This window comes from Odocoileus virginianus, chromosome 9 (assembly GCF_023699985.2).
Source record: "Odocoileus virginianus isolate 20LAN1187 ecotype Illinois chromosome 9, Ovbor_1.2, whole genome shotgun sequence".
Taxonomy (NCBI): domain Eukaryota; kingdom Metazoa; phylum Chordata; class Mammalia; order Artiodactyla; family Cervidae; genus Odocoileus; species Odocoileus virginianus.
The window spans coordinates 49,513,138-49,536,735 of NC_069682.1; the positions used below are offsets into that span (position 1 = coordinate 49,513,138).

The following is a 23,598-nucleotide window of genomic DNA, read 5'->3' on the forward strand; positions in this document are numbered from 1 at the left end:
TCACAGGATAACTCAATTTATCCTGTTGTGGGCCTTTAAAAAAGGAGTTCTTCATGGGTTGTAAGCTAAAGAGGAACAGTTTGCACAGTTTGGAGAAAATAGAAGTACCCTGACCAATAAATATGCCTAAAAATGACAAAGCTCTCCCTATTTGATGGTTCTAGATCCCAGCAAGAAGTAATGGGCACAGGCATAAGGAGCTATATACAGAGTGTAAACAGTAAGGCCCTTTGGAAGACAAAATGAGGGGCAGGGCAGGGCCTCTGTAGGGCAGAGTGGCCTGCAGGTTATACAATAGGCTTGTAGGACAGTCATTCATTCTGCCACCAAAGCATGCCGGTGGCGGTGCCAGGCTCACTGGATTTCTCCAGTCTGCAGTAAGGAGAAATTATGTCCATTGAGAATCCTTGGCCCCAGTGACCTTTCCTGGAGGGAAGGCATTGGGGACAGCCAGGCAGGGCTTCTGTGCCCTTTCCTCCCCAAGAGGAGGGACAGGGCTGCCTGGCTATACTTGGGGCCACCTACCCAGGGTTCACAGCATGGATGCGGCAGTATTTCTCATGCAGGGATTGGAAGCAAATGGCCTCAAGGAGCCCGTAGCCCCTCTCTTGAAAGGAGGAGCTAGAGGCATCTGTGTCCAGGAGGGGGAACCCATAACTTTCAAAACCCTCATCCCATCTCAGTTCCTCACGGATGCTGGAGAGCAGTTGCCAAAACTGATGCTGATTCGTTTCTGGGTCTCTGATTCTCACCAGCCTCTTGAACAAAGACAGCTTCCTTCTCCATACCCTTCCCACCACTCCAGCATACTCCTCGGCCTAACTCAAGGTCCTTAAATATCAGTCTCTTGGAGATGGCTGTAGTCCTCCAGTTTATAAGCCTGGCAGGTGGTGCCCTCAGCTGCATCACGGGGGACACCTAAGAACACCACTTCTACCTCTGAGTGCAGGGCGCACATGGCCTCTCTGGTGTGGATCTTTTGCGATGGGCTGGAGACTTTGGCATGCAGCTGGGTAGCAGGTCTCTGGAATGGCCGGAGAAGCCTCCACTCACGGAAGGTGCAGGGCATCTTTCGACAGGTGACAGCTGGAGCCTGTGCTTTGGGTGTGCCCAGGGAGCCAGGGGCTGAGGGCACCATGAAGGCCTGTGGGGCCCTGGTAGGTATGGCACCTGGGCCAGGCATGCAGTCTGGGTGTGGGCTGCCATTTGAAGCTTGCCAGTTGCGACTGTAGATACTCCAGAGGGGGCGGCGGCGCTGGCGACTATGATGGCACCGGCAGCGCAGGAGGCGGAGGAAGGCACGCTTGAACTCCCTGCTGGAGCAGGGGTAGATGAGTGGATTCACACAACTGTTGAAGTAGCCCAGCCAGAAGATAACCTTGAAGACGCCCTCTGAGGGCTTCAGCTGTGGGAACAGGGAGCCTGTGGGGAGCAGAGACCCAGGCTAGTTAGATGCTCAGGAAGAGGGAGCCCCAGGGAGCCCCAGGCTGCTCCTGGTGCAGCCCCTCTCCACAGGCAGCCCCTCTCCACACCACTCCCCCTCCCACGCACCTTTCCTGAGCTCTGACCATTCATCAACTAGGGGCTATCAAGATATTTCTCCTCAATGAGTCCCTGATATAATTCAAGAGTGTCCATGAACTTTGATGAAGAAAAACAACCATCTTCAGTTTTACTCACATTTACCTGAAATCAAGCATTTCCTGCAAATGCAAGCAACAAACCTGAGTAGAATTAGACAAGATGATATTGAAATCACTGTTTTGTAGCTCCAAACTGCAGCTACAAAGCAGTGCAATATTGTCAGTTTTCTACCTAATATTAGCAGTTGGCAGAGATGTTTTGAAATATTGTCTATGCTCCTCCCTATTTGGAAATGTTGGTCACTAGAACACACCAGTGGATCCTGTTACTTAAAGCCTTCATGTGGAAGTACATTTAATACTAAATCACAAATTTTAATTAAAAATAAATGAAATTGATTTCATCTGTAATCCTTTGTATTTTATTTTATGCATTTCAAAGAGTAATTCTGATAAAGGCTCCATACACTTTGTCAGATGCCCAAATAGTCCCTATCTTTATAAGAAGGGTAAGAACTCCTGAACTAAATGTTGACCAAGGCTTGCTCCATGCCAGGCAGTGTCCTGGACTCTCTTCAAATACCTGAGTCCTGCTCACTCAGTAGCAATGTGGATCAAAGATCATGAGAAAGAAGATGGGATGATGGTGGTGCCCAGTATATTGGGGTGGGGGGGCTTCCAAAGTCTCAGGATAGACAGGAGTCAGGCAGGATGAGGAAGGGTAGAGGGTATCAGGAGTGGAAGGGAGAGGTAGGCAAGAGGATAACAAGTTTGGGGCAGGGGAATGTCCTATAGGATATGCTCAGAAAACTTCATTTGGGACAGATGGTAAAGGACCTTAAATGCTGGAAAGTTAGGCTTTTAATTTTTGGATAGTTAGGAGATATGGATATTTTTGAGCAGGCAAAAGATAGAACCTAGAATTAAGCCTCAATAAACACAATGCCCAAATCACTGTGGACAGTGATTGAAGCCATGAAATTAAAAGACACTCCTTGGAAGGAAAGCTATGACAAACCTAGACAGCATATTAAAAAGCAGAGACATCACTTTTGTTGACAAAGGTCCATCTCATCAAAGCTATGGTTTTTTTCAGTAGTCATGTATGGATGTGCGAGTTGGACCATAAAGAACGCTGAGTGCTAAAGAAGCTTCAAAAGAAGCTTTCCAACTGTGGTGTTGGAGAAGACTCTTAAGAGTCCCTTGGACTGCAAGGAGATCAAAGCAGTCAATCCTGTAGAAAACCAGTCCTGAATATTCATTGGAAGGACTGATGCTGAAGCTGAAGTTCCAATGCTTTGGCCACCTGATGTGAAGAACATCATTGGAGAAGACCTGATGCTGGTAAAGATTGCAGGCAAAAGGAGAAGGAGGTGGCAGAGGATGAGATGATTAGATAGCATCAGCCACTTAAGCGACATGAATTTGAGCAAACATCTGGTGTGCTGCAGTCCATGGGGTTGCAAAGAGTCATAAACGACTTAGCAACTGAACAAATGCAAAGCCCATGGGCTGCTGGAATGCAGGATAATGGGGCTGTCCTGGTGGAAGTGGGAAGTGGTCAGGGAAGGCTTCTGGGATGGCTTCAAAAGGGAGCAGAGTGCCTGGCAGGAGGGAGTGGGGGCACTGGAGATCTGAGTTGTGCCAGAAAGACCCTCTTCCCCACAAACCTCTCCCCTGCCTTCCCCACCATGGACCGTAAGGAGTCATATCTCCAAGGACAACTAACAAAGTGCAAAGACATCATCCAGGAAGCACAGGCCACTTTGTCACCCTCACCATCCTCCGCAGCAACAGCAGCAGGGATCAAGGATAGGTGGCAAGAGTGTCCCATCCCAGGAAAAAGCCTCACGTGTCTGCCAGGGTAAGCAGAGCAGGGGTAGTGGTCCTTGACAAATCATGATACATGCTTTCTTTTCTTGTCCTCAAAGAAATAAGAGCAAGGTCCCGTACTGAGGGAGCAGAGGCACCATGCGTCCCTCTTTGACCTGTGGGCTCTTGTATATCACCCACCTCCCACTTGGTGAGATTCCTGGTGCTAAGAGACAGTGTGGAGAAAGAGGAATGTCAGGTAGTATTGTGTGGCACAGGATTTTCAAACTCTGGTCATGCAGGCTTCAGCAAGTTATTTGGCCATCTAAGTCTCACTTTCCTTTTCTGTGATATATACATAACAATGTTTCTCTGGAAGGGATTTTTTTGACGAATCATAAATTTCAGGGTGTAAGACTTAGCAGGTTTGTACTAAATACTGGAGTCTATTCACTTCCCCTTCCCCTATTTCTGTGGCTTTTTGAGAGAGGAGACCTCAGTCCTGAAGGGACTTCGTTCTCAGCTCTGGATAGTGGCCAGAAACAGAAGCTGAGATTTGGTGGGTTTGGGGGAGGCTGGGGCATCAGTCAGAATGTGTTTAGGAGATAATTTCCCTTGGGAGAAGTATTGGGCAGTTGTCCCTGGAATCCAGGGGCCACCAGGGTTGACCTCAGCCTCCAGAAAGACAGCCTTCTGAACAGCATCCTTCAATGGCTGCAAAGTAAGACCGAGTGCTGAAAATAACTTTCTGACTCAGGCTAGAATTCTTTTATATTTAGCCCAGGATGACAAATCAGGGGACTATGCTTTCAGCAGTAAGCCAAAAACCAGCCAAGGGGCTTTGTTATCAATGTGGTTTTGATTTGAATTTTGTGGGGAACATGGCATATCTGTAGGGTGTCCTGGGCCTTGTTTTTAAGAATTAGAATTCTAATTTATGCTCAACCAACCTATGTGGAAGCTTGCTGCCAGCTCAGAATTCCTTACACACAAAGGAGCTGGGATTCAAACTCAGCCTTTCAGCCCCACATTTTTCCTACTGCATCTTGCTGAGGTTTCTGTCTTACTTTGGTCCTCCCAGAAGCAGACCTGAGACAAGGATTCAAATACAACTTGTTTATTTGGAAGGTAAATGAAACACTAGTAGTGAAGTGTGATAAAAAGAGGGAAGAGAAGGAAGCCAATGAAAGGAGAGTTTACAAGTTAGTCACTGCTATGGGCCACTGGGGTGCAATCTCTCTGGGAGCTCTGGCGGACTGTAGCTGTGGCACCAGTGGGGTGAGGGAGGTGAGGTAGCTATACTCCCATTCCCATCAGTCAGTGTTTGGGCTGCTCCCTCAGGGTGTTAATTTTCCATAGTTCTGTCTTCTGTGTGGGTGGACAATGAGGATTTTGCTGGTCAGAGAAAGTAGAGTGCAAAGAGATGGAGGCAGCTGCTGGGGTGGAAAGTGACCAATTTACAGGGGGGCAGAGTGGGGCACTGATAGCCTCCACAATTTTGTTTCATTGGCTGTCTGCCCTCTGTGCACAGACATCTTGCATGTAAAATACAGATATCTATGTCTTGGGCTCCAGCTTCCACAGGCAGGAGCTCCCGAGAGATTTCACTCTGTTCCCTTCACATATGGCAGTACTGAGCTTCACACCTACCTCTGCATAGAGTGCTGCCGTCCACCCCCTATGCCTTCTTACACCCTGCCTTACTCTTTGCTGCCTGCCTGCCCCAACCTTCTCTCATCTGCCCACAGCCTCTTTGAAGGTTTCCTGGGTCAGGGGACAGGGGGGCATGTGGACACTTCCTTCCCTTTGGCCATGGGCAAGGTAGGTAACTGAGACTCCCAAGGGTGCTCACTTGCATTATCCTTACAGGGCTGCCCGGGTTGGGGTCATCAGTTGACCAGCCCCTTCTCAGCCACTCCCAACTTTCTCCTACTCCAGCCACCCTAAGTTATGGCTTCTTAGGCTGACCATTTATTTTGCCTCTCTTGCCTTCTCATTCATCTCCAGCTGCCCAGCACAAGCCTTTGCCAGTCTTGGAAGCCCAGTGACAGGAAAGCCTCAGTGGGTTCTAGAACCACAGGGGTTCTAAGGCAAGGCCTCTGTCTCTCAGTACCTGGCAGCCCCCTTCTCTGCCCTGAGCTGAGTCCCTCTCCTACACTATCCATGGCCTTTCTTGCAGGCATATAACCCAGCTGTGCTAACTCATCTTGGCAGTTGTTACTGGAAACAGGTGCTTCTGGGACTCCCTCCCTCAGCATCCTGCCATCCAGGCACCTAGCACAACTCCCTTGTTCTTTCTCTTGTGATTCCTATTTCTCTTCCACCTTCCTGTGCATCAGCTAAGTAGCCACCCTGACTGCTTGCTGCCCTCTGGCCACAGTGGGCTCCCTAGTCTTTTTTTTTTTCCATTTATTTTTATTAGTTGGAGGCTAATTACTTTACAATTTTGTAATGGTCTTTGCCATACATTGACATGAATCAGCCATGGATTTACATGTATTCCCCATCCCAATCCCCTTAACTCTGCACTTTTGCACAGTCATCCTGGAATGCACTTCCTCTTTCCTCCACCTGGTAGGGCTGGCTCCAATGGCATCTCCTCCTGAAAGCCTTCCTCCCACCACCCCCTCCCAACCCAGCAGAGTTAGCTGTATTCCCTCCTCCCCTAGCATATCTACTCACTTCTAAGTGCCAAGAACACTACAGGTAACTACTGGTTTCCCATCTATTTGATTCTTAAATGGTGAGCTCCCAACACCATGCTCCCAACACATCACAGGTGCTCCACACATTCTGACCCCTCTCTTTCTATCACACTGTGTATCCCATCCATCACCAATTCCTATTGGTCCTGAATCCCTCAATGTGCACCATCCCCTGTTATCACCCTGGTACTATCATCATATACTTACAATTCCCTCCAAGTGGGCTCCCTGCTCCTGGCCCTGTGTCCCCCATAGTAACTGTTCTTCACACAGCAGCTGGGGAGATACCTTTTAAGACATAAGGCTGAGCATTTCATTTCTTCACTTCAACTTATATTCCACTGCTGACTGCAGCTTTCTACCCTCTCTCTCCCACTTTGTTATTTGTACTTTGACCTGCCAGCCCCTTGAATTTCTCCTAATATCTGTGCTTAACTGAGACTTCTGTTCTCTTGCACCCCAGCTGTTCTTTCCTCAGGCCTTCCACGCCCATGTCCTTCTGGATTGGGTTGTATTTATTCAGCCAGATCTTAACTCTGGAGAGATCCACCCACTCTCTGAACATGCTTAGGGTCTCCGACCTCAGCTCTGTGTCCTGGCTTCCAGCAGTCTTGCTGCCCATCCTCAACCCAGTCTCCCATGATTCCTCCACCTTTGAGCTTTCACCCCTCTCCACAGGCCAAGCAGTCTTCTGCTGCTTCACCTTCTCCAGAGCAGCTGATCTTACTTCCTGTTTTGCAGAGAAAACAAGACAAAGAAATACATGTATATGTATGGCTGAGTCCCTTCACTGTTCATCTGAAACTACGACAACATTGTTAATTGGATATATCCCAATACAAAATAAAAAGTTTAAACTTTGAAAATAACAAGAGAACAAGACAAAGAAGTTGGACACTCACTCAAACCTTCTTTGCCTCTCTTCCTTATTGTTAAGAAAGGAGTCTCTCTTCCCACTCAAGGTTCACATCTCTACTTGCGTTGTGGAGCTCTTGACCCATCAATCACTTGTGAGCTTGCCTCTATCCCAGTTGCAACCTCTTTGCTGATTCTCTGGCTGTTACTCAATTCTCTCCACACTTTCTATCCACACAGGCCATCTCCTCTCCCCTGTCTGCTTTCCACTTCACTGCTTTGCCCTACTGCCCTACTCTACCCTGGACCACTACCTGCAGATATTGCTCTCATCCATCCTGGACACTTCTCATCTCACCTGGGGCTTCTAGGGCACTGTTCTCTTGGATTTTCTATTCCATGTCAATTGCCTTTGCCCCCCCTTTTTTTCATGTCCCCACTGCTTTGTGTAGGAGTGCCCTTGCAAGAAGAGTCTTGTAATCTTTTCTTTTTGCATTTTCATTGCAGTTTCAACCAGGCTCACTGACTTTTGGCCAACTTCCCCAGTTCTATCTTCAGCTCAGTCTATTTTGCCAAATTCTAGACTCATAGGTCCAATTACCTCCCAGACATCTCTATTGGATGCCTACTGGCATCTCACACTTATCTGGCCCTCATGAAGCTTACATTTCATAGGGCAAGACCAGCAATACATACGATAAACAAGGAAAATACAAGCATATCAGATAATAAGACATGCTACTAAGAAAAAACAAAGCAGCGAAGATAGCTAGTGTGTGTTTATGTGTGTGTGTGTGCATGTGGCTGGGGGTGGCAGTATAAATTTTGGATAAAGTGACAAGAGAAGGCCTACTAAGGATATGACATTTGAGTAAGAGACGAATAAGCCATGTAGACATCTCGGGGAAAGCATTCCAGATAGAGGAGACAGCAAGTGCAAAGGCGCTGAGGTGGCCCTGGCATGCGCGCAGAACAGTGACAAGGCTAGTGTGGATAATGGAGTGACTGAGGGTAGAACGGAAGGAGATGAGGTTGAAACTCAACCACTACGTTCCACCCTGTGCCCTCCTGCCTTGTCTGAGACACCATCATCTCACTCCTTGAATAATTCAGCAGCCTCCCCACTGTCTCTTGTTTGTACTCTTGCAGCCTGAAATCTATCCTCAACCTGGCAGCTGGAACAATCCTTTATAAACAGATATGTCACTCCTTAGGCTCAAAACCCTCTAAGGGCTTCCATTCTCCCTCACATAAAAATCTATGACTACCTAGCTCAACATGTGGTCCCCCGACCCCCCTGACATCCTCTCCTACTCCCTCTTTCAGCCTCACTGCCCTCCTTTTGCTTCTTGGAAGACACGCTCCCACCTTGGGCCTTTGAATTTGCTGTCCCCCAGAATCTTTGCCCCCAGAAATTCACATGGCTCCTGCCTTCATCTTTGCAGCGAGGTCTGTCTAACCTCCCATTTAAAATTGCAATGTGCCTGGAAACAACCCAAGGGTCCATCAACAGATGACTGGTTTAAGAAAATATGGTATGTATAAAAAATGGAATATTACACAGCCATAAAAAGAATGAAACACTGCCACTTGCAGCAACATGGATGGACCTAGAGATTATCATATTAAGTGAAGTTTCAGGAAGAGAAAGACAAATATCATATGACTTACATGTGGAATCTAAAAAATGATATGAATGAATGTATGTATAAAACAGAAACAGATTCACAGACATAGAAAGGCAAACTTATAGTTACCAAAGGGGAGAAGGAGAGAGGGACAAATTAGGAGTGTGAGATTAACAGACACAAACTACTACACATAAAATAGATAAGCAATTTACTGTATAGCACAGTGGACTATATTCAGTATATCATAATAATCTAGAAAGGAAAATTATCTGACAAAAATCTCTGCTGTACACCTAAAAATAACATGATATTATAAATCAACTTTAATAAAAAATGGCAGTGTCCCCCACCCCATACTCATTTCCCTCAACTATATCTGTGACCCTTATTACCTTCTCTTGTACTATTTGAGTTATTCTTCATTGTGTCGCAGTAGGAGTGGGGCAGGACTAGTGTCTGTTTTGAATGGCAATGCACTCCCATTGCCCAGAAGACCTCATGAGTACACTGAACACACCATAGGTGCTCAACACTTGCTGAGTTTACTGAATGATTCTCTCTTTTCTACCTTTTATGTCACCATGTCTGGTACATTCATTTTTCTCTCTAGTGGGGTCCCTCCCTTTACCTCGTTCCTGAAGCCTCTGCTTACTCTGGCATCTCATTGTATTTACTTGGCTGTGACAGCCCCCAATGGTCCCTTGTCTCCTCTACTCTGCACATGGCTGCTGGAGACTTATTGTAAAAAAGAAGTGTTTCTCTCCTCTCCCTTCTGAAAACCGTTAGCGGCTTCCTATGGCTTTGAGGAATAAGCCCAAAATTTCTTGTGTCTCATTCAAGTCTTTTTAGACTCCCATGCTGAATTCATCTTACCTCCTTCCCAAATTGGCCACACAAAGCCACAAGCATGTCTTCCCATAGGGACTGGACTCCTGCATTTCTGCATGACCCAGACTTCTCCCAAGGTGCTTTCTGCTTCCTCCCACCCATCCCTCCAGCCCAGGTCAGGTGTTCTCCCTGAACAAACCTGAGTTAGGTGCCCCTTTATGCATGTCTGCATTTTAACAAATAAAATTAGTTACTGTTCTGTCTATTCTCCCAGACTCTAGGTTTCTTGATGGCAGCTGTAGGATTCTTTTCATCCCAGCCTCTAACACAAGTGCCTGATCCAGAGCAGAGGTTGTAAAGTGAGTGAGTAAGTGCCGTGTGGGTAGGTGTAGGTAGCCTCTAAAGTGACAAAGAAGGAAATGGGAGCTCATGCTTGCTTTCTGAGTGTTTAGTACCTACCAGGCTGCATGCTGGGCCCTGTATGCAGCACTTCTCACTTAATTCTCATGGCATTAGCATCCTACTTTGTAGAGATTCTAATTACCTCCAGAGGACAAGTGGAAGGGTCAGGATTTGAACCTGAGTCAATCTAGTCCTAAAGTGCTTGGTCTTCTCATGACATCATGTAAAGATAGGAAAAAGACTTCCCCTGGTCCTCCAGGGGTCCTGGAGGTCAGGATCCACAAAGGATCACTTAATACCTTCCAGCAGCTACTCCACAAACAGCAAGCCCATCCCTACCTCTGGTCTTCATACAACTGGCCTGGCCTGGAGGATGGCCTTCCTCTTTTCTCCACAGTGGGTCCCTCCAGTTCTTCAGACTCAGGCACAGAACTGCCTCTCCAGGAGCATTTCTGTGATTAATTCCACTCCTAGGATCTGCCGAGGTGACCATGGTTTCTGGAGTGTGTGTGCCTTGAGCACCTTGATTCTGCCTCCACATAAGTGGCATGTGTTGACCTTCCCTATGACCTTTGGGGTGGCCTGTGGGGCCTACCACATCAAGTTCAGCTCCTGTGCACCCATAACCATCCAGAACATTCAGAAAGTCTGGGCTGTTGCCTGCTTGCTGCATCTCAGGAGGGAGTGTCAAACAGACCCCAGCCTCCTGGGAGGAGCCCCAGAAAGCCACTTGGCCATCTGTCCTTCAAGTCTCTGCTCAAGTCACCTTAAAGGTTTGAAGTTGATGTTAGTGCCCCGCCCAGGTGCCCCCAGCGGCTGTGACTGTTGGCTGCTAATGGCTTATAATTGCCCCTTCTTTGGAGAATTACTCTTTTTTTTTTTTTTAATTGTACATAATTACCTTTGAAAATACTTTATTTGCATTAATCTTATATTTTCTGCTCAAACTAGGGCCATTTCTAGAATTTATTTTTTTTTTTTCCATTTCTTTTTATTAGTTGGAGGCTAATTACTTTACAGCATTGCAGTGGTCTTTGTCATACACTGAATTAGCCATGGATTCACATGCATTCCCCATCCCGGTCCCCCCTCCCACCCCCCTCTCCACCCCATCCCCCCGGGTCCTCCCAGCGCACCAGGCCCGAGCACCCGTGGAGAATTACTCTTGACCAATGTGAGCTGCTTCAACTGGGAGATGATACTTTCCCACCAAGGTGGTGGTCCACAGCCAGTGACAGACTGAGTGGGAAGGAAAAGGCCAGCCTTCGTGTCTCCAGGTGGTGCAATTCTGTTGTCATTCTCGCTCTAGGGCTCACAGTGGGATCAGGCTGAGGCCAGACTCTGAGACCACATCCTGGGGTTAGGTCTTTTCTGACCTATCCTGCTTCCCTCCCTCTCTCCCAAATACCACCGGAGTGCTTCCCTCAGTCCATCACTTGCGTAAGAACCCCTGCCTCAGGCTCTGAGTACAGAGACATGACCCAAGACACTCTTTGCATGGATGTGTCTTCAAAGTTCTCTTGATTGGTCCCAAATCTATAATCCAGGGATTAGCTCTTGGTCACTGTTTCAACTCTTCTGCCCACTGCTGGGAAAGGCAGGGCGTAGATGTGCATGTTCATGTTCATTTCTCTCCACTCAACAGGCAGGCTGGAGCATGGGAGTGGACACATTGGCCTATGAGGAGAGGTGGTCAGCATGTAGTAGGAAATGACTGCAACCACAGCCCTTGCTGTTTCTCTCTGCTCCTTGACCTTGTTTTCGCATGTGTCCATCAAGCTTGCTCCCACTTGCCTTCCTCTATTCTCTGTATTGGGGTGCCTCTATCAGGAAACTAACCCAGTGTCCAGGATGCTGAACATCCACTGATCAGAAGAGGCAGGGCCTTGTCTATGAGGGCAGGTTACCCCACTCTCTGGCACACTTGGTCGGGCCAGCCTGGCCTACACATTACTGGGGAAACTAGGACAGCCTGTGAGCTTTGTGGGAAAGTCTGCAGCCTTATCACAGGTCAATCCCCTCTCTTAAGTAAGAGAAATGTCCAGGCCCAGGAGATGCTAGGGCTGGCCAATCTGGCCAAGCCTTGCTGAGGAGTGACAGTGCTGAAGGCAAGAGGGGAATGTGTGATTAACAGCTTTCTTTTGGCATCACCAGAAGTGAACTTGTTCTTGGAAGAATGTCAGAATTCTCTGCCACCAGACTTGTTCATAGCTTGCAGTCAGCAACGAACTATCATGCTACACCCCAGGCTTTCCCCTTTCCCACTCCCTCCCCAACTAGTGACTTTTCTATCCCAGGCAGCCATTTCCTCTAGCCAGAATGAAATATAAGGGTTAAAATATCACGTTCTCTCAGATATTAGGTCTCTCCTGCTTCCCAGGAGGGACTTGCCAGGTGGTGCAGTGGTAAAGAATCCACCTAACAATGCAGGAGACGCAAGTAATATGGGTTCAATCCCTGGCTCAGAAATACCCCCTGGAGTAGGAAATAACATCCCACTCCAATATTCTTGCCTGGAAAACTCTGTGGACAGAGGAACCTGGCAGGCTACAGTCCATGGGGTCACAAAGAACAAGATACAACTGAGCACACACATGCATGCGTGCGCACACACACACAGACACACACACACTGCCTAGGAGAAAAGGAATTCCCAGTCCTAGACTCCCTTTCATTCTTCCAGTTCTTTCAGCTGCTCACTCAATGCTTCTACTCTTCAGAATTCAATTTCACCTTCCCCAAGAGAGGCTGGAAGCAGTGGACCTCTTTGCTATATTTTAAAGGGTCAGCCTCTCTCATAAGGCACACTTGAGCTGAGACCTGAAGACTCTCTGAGGGAGTGAGTCATGCATCTTTCTGAGGAAAGAAAATTCCAGACAGAGGAAAGGGGATGTGCAAAGGCCCCGAGGCAGCAGGGCACCTGACAAGTTGGAGGACAACCAAGAAGTTAGGACTGCTGGAACAGAGAAGGGGAGACAGAGATGGTAAGAGATAAGGCCATTTTGAAGCAGAAATAACCATGGAAGGCTGTCAGAAAGAGGTAACCTTAATAGGGTCCAGATCTCAGATGGATGATGAAGACAGGGAATTGAGGGTACTGTGGGGCTAGCTGTGTCAAGCTAAATCTCTTGAATTCCCTGTGTTGACAATTTTCCATGCTGACAGGTAACTGGTGGGTATCTGGTTTGAGATAGGAAAAGAATAGATCAGAAGTCCTTCTGTGTCCCATGTCTTTTTCAGGATCCTTGAACTCTGTGGGGCTGGCCTAGAACTACTGGTCTAACCTTGGATATCCTTCTGCAGCCGTAGGGTTTGACAGGGAAGGCCAGTTCTTAGATCCACAGAGGATGCCTGGTAGGGCCCAAGGCAAGGAGATGAGTCATAGACGTATTCGGTGTCCTACACGGGGTCCCATCCATTTCCCTTCAGTTCTTCTCCCTTCCCTTCTCACTTCTCCAACATCTCTCCCCCCGCCCCGCCCCCATTTCACTCTTGTCACTTTTTAACTCATTTCCTGATCTGTGGCCTTGGAGGAGTCATACTCCAAGCTCCATGTGCCCAAGGCCGAAGTCCCTGCCAAATGGCCCTGTGCTAAGCTGAACATGATCCTATTCTGAGCATGAACCTTTTGGTTCTTGGGTCATACTGACAAATGGTTCCTAAGTCGGAGCAGATCAGTGCTTGTGCCAGAGGAGAGAAGGTTTCCAGTCAGTGGTCATTTTGTCCAGGAGTCCCAGCACTGAGTAGGTGGTGCATTGCCCATTAGGTCCCAATGCTGGCTTTCAGGGGCCCAGGCCAATGTTCTGCTGGGTCATCATCTGCAAAGGAGGGCAGGGGAATCCTCTAGTATTCAGGAAGACCTTTTTGTGGGCATATAGCTCAGGATGGGGCAGGGTTCAAGTGGGGTCAGAGGTAGGCTCAGGAACTCAGAGGTTTTCTCACAAGGAGTAGGCTCAAGGGCTCTGGGGGTTTGGGAGGATCAAGACAGACAGGAAGTGGTCATGTCCTATGGTGATGCTCAGGGCCCTCATGGCCAGGATCTGGGGCAGAAGGGAGCCTGGAACTGAACGTGAGGGGAGTAAGCAGGCACTGAGGCATTTGGTGAGAGTTAAAGCTTAAAACATGGCAGATCCCAACTGATCCTTAACCCTAGCTTCAGCCTGGCCTCTGTTCTCTGACCTATGGAGGAAGTAACAAGGACTGTAAGGGTCATAAGTGCTTGGGTTCTAAACTCAGCTCTGATATTTAGGATTAAGATTAATATCAGAATTTTTTTTTTTAAAGAAGTAGCATGGGATATTCAAGAAGATGAAAATTTCAAGAAGGTGAAAAGGAGAAAACGTTACAGTGAGAAAGTGGGAGTGAGTGAGGGTGAAGGGGCCACAGGTTGAGGGCGAATCATTTTTAAGAAGTTGTGGATACATATACATGCTGTATGAGCACGCAGAGGAGAGGTGGAAGTTAAGGAGGGATGAGCAATAACTTACAGAGGGAAATCCCTTGGGAAGGAAAGAGGGTTGAGAGGGATTCAGAGCTGACAGAGACCTGCAGGACTTTAAGGACATCCTGAGGACTGCCCTGAGGAGGAGACCTACCAACGGAAAGTGGGATTTTTCTTTTCTTTCCTTTTTTTTAAACGTGTTCTTTTAACGTGTTCTTCCAGTATTAGACTCTGGTTTGTTGTGGTCCACAAGAGCTGATTGATAAATTTTCACGAACTTTGCAAGCTGGCTGTCTCTTTGGTAGTTTGAAATTGACCATGGTGGGAATATTTCCATCACGGAAATGGACAGATGTTACAATTTAGCCTGCATTTCAAAGCCAATCTTAAACACTTGCCAGCACACCTCTGTGTATCACATGGAGGAATGACTTGATTCAGGGTCTGGGGCTCACAGAAGTAGGTGGAGGCAAGGGAGTTAAAGATGGCAAGAGAGGGTGAAGTGATGGATTATGGTGCCAGTTGGAAACGGAGGCCTAACTGACAAGAAGACAAGGTGAAAGGCAGGGAGGTGAAGGCTTGGTCAAGGCTGGAGTCAGTAAGCAGAATGAGCAGGTGGACTCAAGTGGCGGAGATTTACTGAGGATTTAGGGGCTCATAGATCAAGGTGGGCACATAGGCCAGGGCATGACCCTGGGAGAAACAGTGGAGGGAGAGTCACAGGGTGTCAGCATCGGTCAGCTTCGGTACAGTGGAGTCACAAAGATAACCAGGGTAGAGATGAGCATGGGAGAGAAAGTACATGACCCCCGTATCTAGTTTTAAAGAATGAGGTGGAGTGATTAACAGCTCATCAGATGTTTGGGACAAACATATCAGCAGGAGTTGGGCAGAGTACAGGACCCTAAGCGGAGGAAGGATATGTATTCACCCAAGAACAGGAGTCTACCCTCCACCAGTGGTATATTTTTCTTTTCCAAAAAAAAATCTCCTAGCTCTGTCCACTGAGTCAGTGGCCAACTTAATATCAATGAATATCTGAGAGCTCAGACTGTGGGCTTTAAATGACAATTTTTCACTAAAAGAGACCAGGCCTCTTTAGAGAAATGGGACAGGTCAAAAAAAGTACAAGCTGAGCCTGAAATATCTCACCAGACCAGGAAATTCAAGACTCTCTGGGTTATGCCATAGGTCTCATGAGTCAACCTGAAAGGGCACCCATTGGCTAGCCCTCAAACAGTGACATATATAATGTGTGACAGATTAAAAAGTCACTTTATCATGGTACTAAAAAATCTCTTGGTCCCTTTTGGAAACATTGCTAGGAAATTGACTTTTTTGATAATGGAGAGCATTGAGCAGCTCTCCTACTTTTCTTGTATAGACTCTATTTCAAGTGACCAAACATCTAGTGGTGAATTCTTTTTAGAATTTTAGTCTACAAATGCAGAAGGAATAACAGAATTTGGATGTCACCACTTTAAATCCCAGTGATACAACGGCTCCTGGCCATGGTCAATGGCTGCTAAAACTAACAGGTAAAAGGTAGATGGGACATTTTATAATAAATGAATCAAGATGACTGCATCTGAACCCCTGGTCAATCTTAACATTACAAAAGAAGAATTTTTGTCCCAGACACTGAGTTTGACTCTGCTTAAGCCAATTTATATGATATACCAGGAACAGCAGGACACATTAAATGGCACTGGCAACCCACTCCAGTAATCTTACTTGGAGAATTCCACGAACAGAGGAGCCTGGCAGGCTACAGTCCATGGGGTTGCAAAGAGTCAGGCATGACTGAGCAACTATCACTCACAGGGATGCAGGGCTCCCTCCCCTGGTGGCTCAGACAGTAAAGAATCTGCCTGCAATGCAAGAGACCTGTAGTTTGATTCCTGGGTTGGGAAGATCCCCCGAAGAAGGGAATGGCTACCCACTCCAGTATTCTTGCCTGGAAAATTTCATTGACAAGGGAGTCATTGCAAAGAGTTGGACATGACTGAGCATCTGAGCACACAGGGATGTAAACTCCAAACTGTGGGCAACTCCTTTGGGATGACCAATCTGATTTCTTCACCAAATAAGCTAAAAGGGGAAAGGTGGGGAAAGGGCAATCTTATCAATTAAAGAAACAGTGGAGGCAAATCAACTGCATGTAATAGATCTAATTTTTTTGAGACCCTAATTCAAACAAACTAGAAATGTATGAGGTAATCAGCTACATATGAACACAAAGACATTTGGTATCCATTAAAAAAATATTTTTATGTATCATAATGGATTGTAGTTTTTTTAAAGTTCTTCTAAAAATATTGAAGAATTTACAGATAAACTGATATGGTATCTTGGATTTTCTTCAAAATAATAAGCAGTGGTGGAAAGCAGGTAGGGGTTGGAATGAACCAAGATCAGCCTTGGGTTGATATGGCTGGGTCATAGGTACTGGGGCCATCACACTGTCTACTCATGTATTTGAAACTATCCATGACTTTTAAAAATGGAAAATAAAACCCCTAGCTCATTACTTGTTCATAAAAATCACACAATAAATGTTAGCTGTTATATTTAAAAATTTGGGGGTCACATAAATAGGGGGGTCACCCCCAATGCATTGCTAGTAAGAGGGGGATCTACTTTATATAGAGGCTGTTATACTAAGTGAAATAAGCCAGTCACAGAAGGACTGCATGATTCTACTTCTATGAAGTATCTAAAACAGGTAAAATTCAAAAAATCAAAGAGAGGAATGGTGGGAGCCAAGGGCTGGAAGGAGGGGGAGAAGGGGAATTGCCAATCCATAGGTATAAAGTTTTAGTTAAGCAAGATGAATGAATTGTATAGATCTGCTGTAGAAATTTGTGCCCAGGGTTAACAATATTCATGTTTAGAAATGTTAAAAGGGTAGCTGTCATGTTAAGTGTTCTTGCCACAGTAATAATGATAATAATAATCATAAAGATACAGGGCTATGCTTTGTCACCCAGATCCTTGGCATGGAAGGAAGTGAAGAGACCCTGGGTTCTGCCACTTCTTCCTTCTACACTCACTGACTGAGGACCTGCTATGTGCCAGATGCCATAAGGGCACAGATAGAGATGTAATGTCAGTTTCTTCCTTAGGCTTTTGGGCCACGGCACAGTATGTTATTCCTGAACACTTGCCACAGTACACCCCCTGCCTCCCTCCGTGCGTCTGTGGACCTTGTATCACCTCAGGGAGCCTGTGGAGATGGGTCCCTCTGTGCTTGGCCAAACTCTTGAGATGCAAACACTGATTCTACCCTCCATGCCTGGCTGCTAAAGTGTGCTTTCCAGCCTGGACACCAATTCCTCAGATAACTCACAGCCTCCTCCTGCCTCTTCCCATCTCTCTTCCTCTCACTTTCTCTCTCATTAAGGCATAAGATACTGACAATCAAATTTATAAAGTGGGTACATTTTATGAATACAGACTGATGACTTTACATATATATTCACCAACGTAGTCCCTGTTCAGATAAAGTCACAGACAGGGCAATGGAGGTGGGGGGAATGGCCCCGAGTCCCTCTCTGAGCCCCTCAGGACTTTAGCCCTGTGTCTGTGTCCCGGTCTTTCCTGCCCGGCCACTTAGGTCCCAGTGGCCCCACAGCTTAGCATACCTTGGCTGTATGTCTCTCTGCTGCAGCTCTAGCTTGACTAAATCATTTTAGGTGATAGATGGCCTCTGTGCCAACTTCCCCATGGAACCCTGGGCCCACTCCTAAGGCTTTTGATACCCTCTGGGGCTGCTCCCTGGCCATGTCACTGTTGTGCCTGGGGCTCCTGCTTCCACTTGGCTTTGTGTGTGGTGATGTGGGTAAAGAACACCCTGGGTCTGCTCGACAACTCCCAGGTTGTTGCCCTACTGGGTGCCTTCATTTCCTGGCCTGTGGCCCTTGCTGGCATACAGTACTCTTTTTCAATCCTCCCATCTTTGCTGCTCCTCACACCTTACAGCCAGTAAAGAGGGAGCTACCACTTCTCTTGGCTGCCCCCTTTTCTGCCTCCTCTGGTTCTTTCAAAGTTGGTGCTCCCTAAGGCTCCTTCCCCAGCCCCTCTCATCTCTTTGTTCCTCCATCCTCTTCCTTGGAGACTGTACCCTCACACCCACCTTTTGCAAACACATCCATCCTTGGTCCCCTTATCTAAGTTCCCAACACCTTCTTCCCCAAGCACATACTGCCACTTCCTACCAAAATGTGGCAGACCCATGGATTCCACATTCACTCCAAAAGCTGTTGCTCAGAATGTTCCCTGTTCCTCCAAAAGTGCCTCCCTTCTTCCAGGCCTGCCTCAGAGCTCTTGGAGGGGGAGGCTTGCCCTGTCCTTCCTGCACAGCCCTCAGACGACTCCTGCTTGTACTGCAGGCTCTGTCCTCCTGTTCTTTCTGTTGTCCTGCCCTCCGAGCCACATCATGGCAGATCAGAATATTCTGTATCCTTGCTTGGCCTCAGTCCTGCTTGCTCATTATTGCCAGATTCCACTCAGTTTGGCTCCATCAGTGGCCCTGGGCTGTGTTCCAAAACTTGGTGAGGTGCCCAGTGCAGACTAGCAGGAAGGGAGAGGCAAGGATAGCCCCTGGGTTGCCATTCCAGCTGTGAGGAGCAGCAGAGATGAGGGATTGAGGAAGAGCAGTGCATGCCAACAAGGGAAGAGGCCACAGAGATTTAGGGATGACTTCCTAGAAGAGGCAGACGTGATCTCAACCTCAAAAAATAGTAGCCTTTTGCAGTGTTGATTGTAATAGTGGAAAATTAGAAAAACTGAACATTCAGCAGGAGACTCTGTCAACACACCATGGAATACACTCAAACAGAATACTATATTGTTGCTAAAATAACCAGAATGGATAAATCTCAATGACAAAACATTGGGTAAAAAAGGCAAACTGAAGATGAATGTGCATAGCTGGTACAACTTATATAAGTCTGCAGGACACATAGGACAACACTGTTTATTATTATGGATTCAGGTGTTTGTGGTAAGAGTATAAACATGTGTGTGGGAGTGATAAACACTAGATTTACCTCTAGGGAGAGAGGAAGGGACAGGAGGAGGGAACTTAGTTGTGGCTGTTCTATTTCTTTGAAAAGAGAGAGGAAGTGATCTGAGGCAAATGTGAAATGTTATCATCTGTTCAATATGGGTGATTACAGATACATTGGCACTTACATTATTTTCTCCGTATCTGTGCATTATTCTGTAACTAAAATTTTTAAAAGAAGTTAAAGGAGCATAAAGGGAGGTGGCATTCTATATGCACCCTGATCATTCCTGACAGGGGGCCAGTATGAACTAAGGGGTAGGGAGGAGGCTGAGGGTACCTGGAACAGGTCACAGCTGTGGTTTGGTTGGTAGGAAAGAAACCTGGGCGGTAGGCTTGGGAGGATTCTAAATCCTGGGTATGTGGGTTTCTAAGAGGGGGGCCACACCAACTTTCTCTTACCTATTTGCCACCTCCTGCTCCATCCATCCCTCTCTCTTCCCTGACAGCAGCCTCTGGCAAGATGATTTTCAAGCTAGTGATTTATTCATTCCTTATCTTGTATTTACTGAGCCTCTACTACAAAAGCAACAGCTCGCTCTGCACTCACCATGTGTCCGTTACATTCACACATAATATCTCACTCAAGTATCACCATAGTAGTACAAATGGATATTATTATAACCATCATTGTTTATATATATATATAATTGTATATATATATAAACTATATATATATATAGAAACAATATATACAATATACATATGTATGTATATATATATATACACCCTAGTTTATAGATGAGAAACAGAGGCAGAGAGGTTCAGGGATTTGCTAGCAGTTACACAGCTCATAAGGAGAAGAGCTGGGTTTTGAGACCAGGCTCTGGCACCAGAACCTGTGGTCCATTCCATTCTCCTCCATTGTTCCTCATATGCCAGGCACTGTATTGGGCACTGGTGATTATATACTGACATAGTCTGTCCTCACAGAGCTTCTGGGTCAGTGGTAGCAGGGGGCAATCATACCCCAAGTCAAGTAACACAGAAATGTGATTACAGCTAAGGAGCTAATAAAAGAAGAGAAACTTGTGCCCAAGGGAGAATATACAGAGAAAGACACAGCAAAATTGAGAAAAAAGAAGAAAGGCCTTAATGAAGTGGGAACATTTATTCTGAGACCTAAAAGATGGGGAGATAGCCAGAAGGATTTGGAGAAAGCAAGCCAGACAAAGAAAAGAGCAAGTATAAGGTATGAGCTTGGCATGATCAAGGACCCAGAAGAGGGTCAGAAGGGCCTGAGTGCACAGTGAGCAAAGTTCAGGGCAACAAAGCCATGGGGTCAGAGGGGAGGTAACTCATCACTCAGATCCTTCCTTGCAGAAGAGGGACCACATGTCTGGGTTTACCCACCATAGTCCTAGTACGTGTCTGTGATCTCAGTGTAAATATATAAATAGCTCATTTTGGTCTGGACAGTAATAAACTTGAAGGTCACTCTATCATAGGCTATGATGGACAGTTTGGATTTTGTTTCCAGGACAGTAGAAAAGCATTGAGGGATTTTAGTAGAGAATGACACTCTAATTTATAATGCATAACAATCACTCTAGCTGATGTGAGGAGAGGACCTGTAAGGGAGCAGGAGGGGGCTACTGTCCCTTTCCTGACTCAGCTGCAGAGCACGGAAGGAGCAAGGCCTGAGAAAGGGGAGGTTCTGGCTTGGGCTGGCTGAAGTTACAACCATGGGAGTAATGAATGTGTCCCCAGAGATGCTGTTCCCCTTCCCCTCCCTGTATTGACCCAGCCCCAGGGCTTCCAGAAGGGGCCTCAAGGTATGGGAGGAAGTTCCTGAGAAGAGCTGCCCATCTCCCAGGAAAACAAGAGAGCCTGTGGAAGAAATAGCAAAGTTCTCTGGAAGTGCTGAAGGACTCAGGAAATTTAAGAAACTACAATGAACAATATTAACTTTCCATATGATAATATGTCCTTTACTTTTCCTTCTCACACCTATTTCAGAAGTGAGAGCCCAGGGCATTCACAAATACCAGCTGGGGAAGGCCTCTCACAGGGGGCCAGCTTCCCAACTCAGAGAAAGCAGGTGGCTTTGGGTGTCTGCTGATGTTCATTGTAGACTGGCCAGGGATTGCTGCCCATGAATGAATGCTGGCCAACCCACCCTGGGCGCCACAACTGGGTGTTGGCATTTAAAGCTGGGGGTGCAGAGAGGGGGATATATAAACAAGCAGATACACTGCTCACCACTTACTATGGGAAGACACCTACACAGATTTCCATTGATCTTTTATATTTAGAACAGTCGGGAACTTAAAACAAGCCCAGGGCTTCTAATAGCAGTGAAGAAGGTGGGTCAGAAAAGTGAGTTCATAACAAAATCCTGCAAGCACCAAGAGCCTGTTATTCTCCCACAAAGCAGCACAAGCACCTAAGAGACCAGGCAGGTTGCTAAGTAAACCTCCCACGTTCAGGTGGACAGTCACTCTCCACCTGGAGAGCCATCCAAGTCTGGGTGCCAGGAAGGGACGGCCACAGGCTCAGGGAGGGAGGTTAGAGGTTGGTGGGAGAGGGGTCACTCACCCAGTGGCAGGACGAAGAAAAAGGGGAACCAGCAGAGCACGAAGACGCCCACGACAATGGCCAGCGTCTTGGCCGCCTTCTTCTCGCGAGAGAACTTGAGCAGACGCACCGACAGGGAGCTGCGCAACGTGCGACCCTTGGTGCTGCGCATCCCCCAGTGGGTCTCAGCTGAGCCAGCGCTGGCGCCGCGACAGTGGATGCGCAGCACCACCTCGGAGGCCTTGCCGCGCTCGCGTTTGACGCCAGACTCCAAGCTGCGCGTGGTGCTTCGCGCTACCACGTAGACGCGGCAGTACATGACCACGATGACTGCCATAGGCAGGTAGAAAGAGCACAATGAGGAGAAGACAGCATAGCCTGCCTCCTCAGTGATGCCGCAGAAGCTCTCGTCAGGGGGCACCGGCTCCTTCCATCCCAGCAGTGGCCCCACGGACACGACGAGAGCTACGGCCCAGAGCAGCGCCAGGATGGCTGCTGCCTTGCGCTCGGTCATGATGGAGGGGTACTTCAGCGAATGGCGTACACCCACGTACCGGTCCACCGAGATGGTGCAGAGGCTGAGGATGGAGGCCGTGCAGCACAGCACGTCCACGGCGGCCCAGACGTCGCAGAAAGCCCGGCCAAAGGCCCAGAAGCCCAGAACCTCCATGGTGGCCGAGAACGGGAGCACTGTGGCGCTCAGCAGCAGGTCGGCCACAGCCAAGTTCACAATGAAATAGTTTGTGACCGTTTGCAGGTGGCGGTTGCAGGCCACCGAGAGGATGACCAGCACGTTGCCCGCCACAGCTGTGAGGATGAAGGCTGCCAGGAAGACGCCCACGCCCACTCCCTGAGCACTCACCACCAGCCCCTCGACGGCCGCTGTGCCATTCACCTCGCCGCCGGCGCCTGGGCTCCCGGGCTCTCCAGCGGAGCTCCGGTTGTCCTCGCTGCTGCCGGCGCCCACCACGCCGCCGCCGCCGCCGCCGCAGCCCGCGGCCGCAGGCACACCGTCCACCGCCTGGCCCTCCGAGGCGGCAGCGCCGCCCGCGCCTCCCCCTCTACCACCCCCGCTGGCGCTGCTGTCCGAGCCGGGTCCCTCGAAACTGAAGCTCAGGAGATCGCGGAAAGTCATCTCAACGCGCGGCCGTCGGGGGGCCGGCCTGAGCACACGACGAGCGACTGGTAGAGCGTGGGGCACCGGGCAAAGCCTCGGGGCTCCGTCTCCAGCCCTACGCGCTGGTCTTGTCAGGGTCCTACTCCAGTTCCTGGACGTGGAGCGCAGCTGCTCGCGAGCGGAGTGAGCTGGCCGTGTAGTGGAACCGAACAGCCGGGGCCGGCGACGCGCGCCGCTCCCGCAGCGTGCCCAGGCGAGCTGGCAAAGCGGCGGCCGGGCTGTGAGGGCGGCGACCGCTGTGGCGCTCGCTCCTGAGCGCCGAGGGCGGGACTGAGCCAGGGCAGCCCGAGGAAGGAGGAGGGGGTGGCCGGCTCCGAGGGACCGGCGCCACACTTGCGGGACGAAGGGGATCTGTGCTCCGAGCCAGCTGGCGTTCCGGGGTCCCCAGGGGCGGCAGCGCTGGCTCACGCTCCGACCCCGCCGCAGCCACCCCTGCCGCGCCTCAGATGCCCTCGCCGGCCCTCTCTCTAAGCGATCGGCTCCCGGCCCTCTCCCGCGTCCCTCCCGAGCCTCCTCACCCTTTTCTCTCAGCTGCGTCTTCCTGCCGCCTTTCCCCCAGCGTCGCGGTCACTGCCGGTG

General features: G+C 48.4%; 1 protein-coding gene across 1 annotated transcript; it reads right to left on the reverse strand.

Annotated features, from left to right (window-relative positions):
• Positions 1-23,250, reverse strand: ADRA1D (adrenoceptor alpha 1D). Its single transcript, XM_020877069.2, has 2 exons — positions 21,864-23,250; positions 1-1,422 (listed from the first exon to the last, which is right to left on the reverse strand). Exons 1-2 carry the CDS (start codon positions 22,975-22,977, stop codon positions 833-835), a joined length of 1,704 nt encoding a protein of 567 aa, XP_020732728.2. The 5' UTR covers positions 22,978-23,250; the 3' UTR covers positions 1-832.
• Between the last annotated feature and the right edge of the window lie 348 nt (positions 23,251-23,598).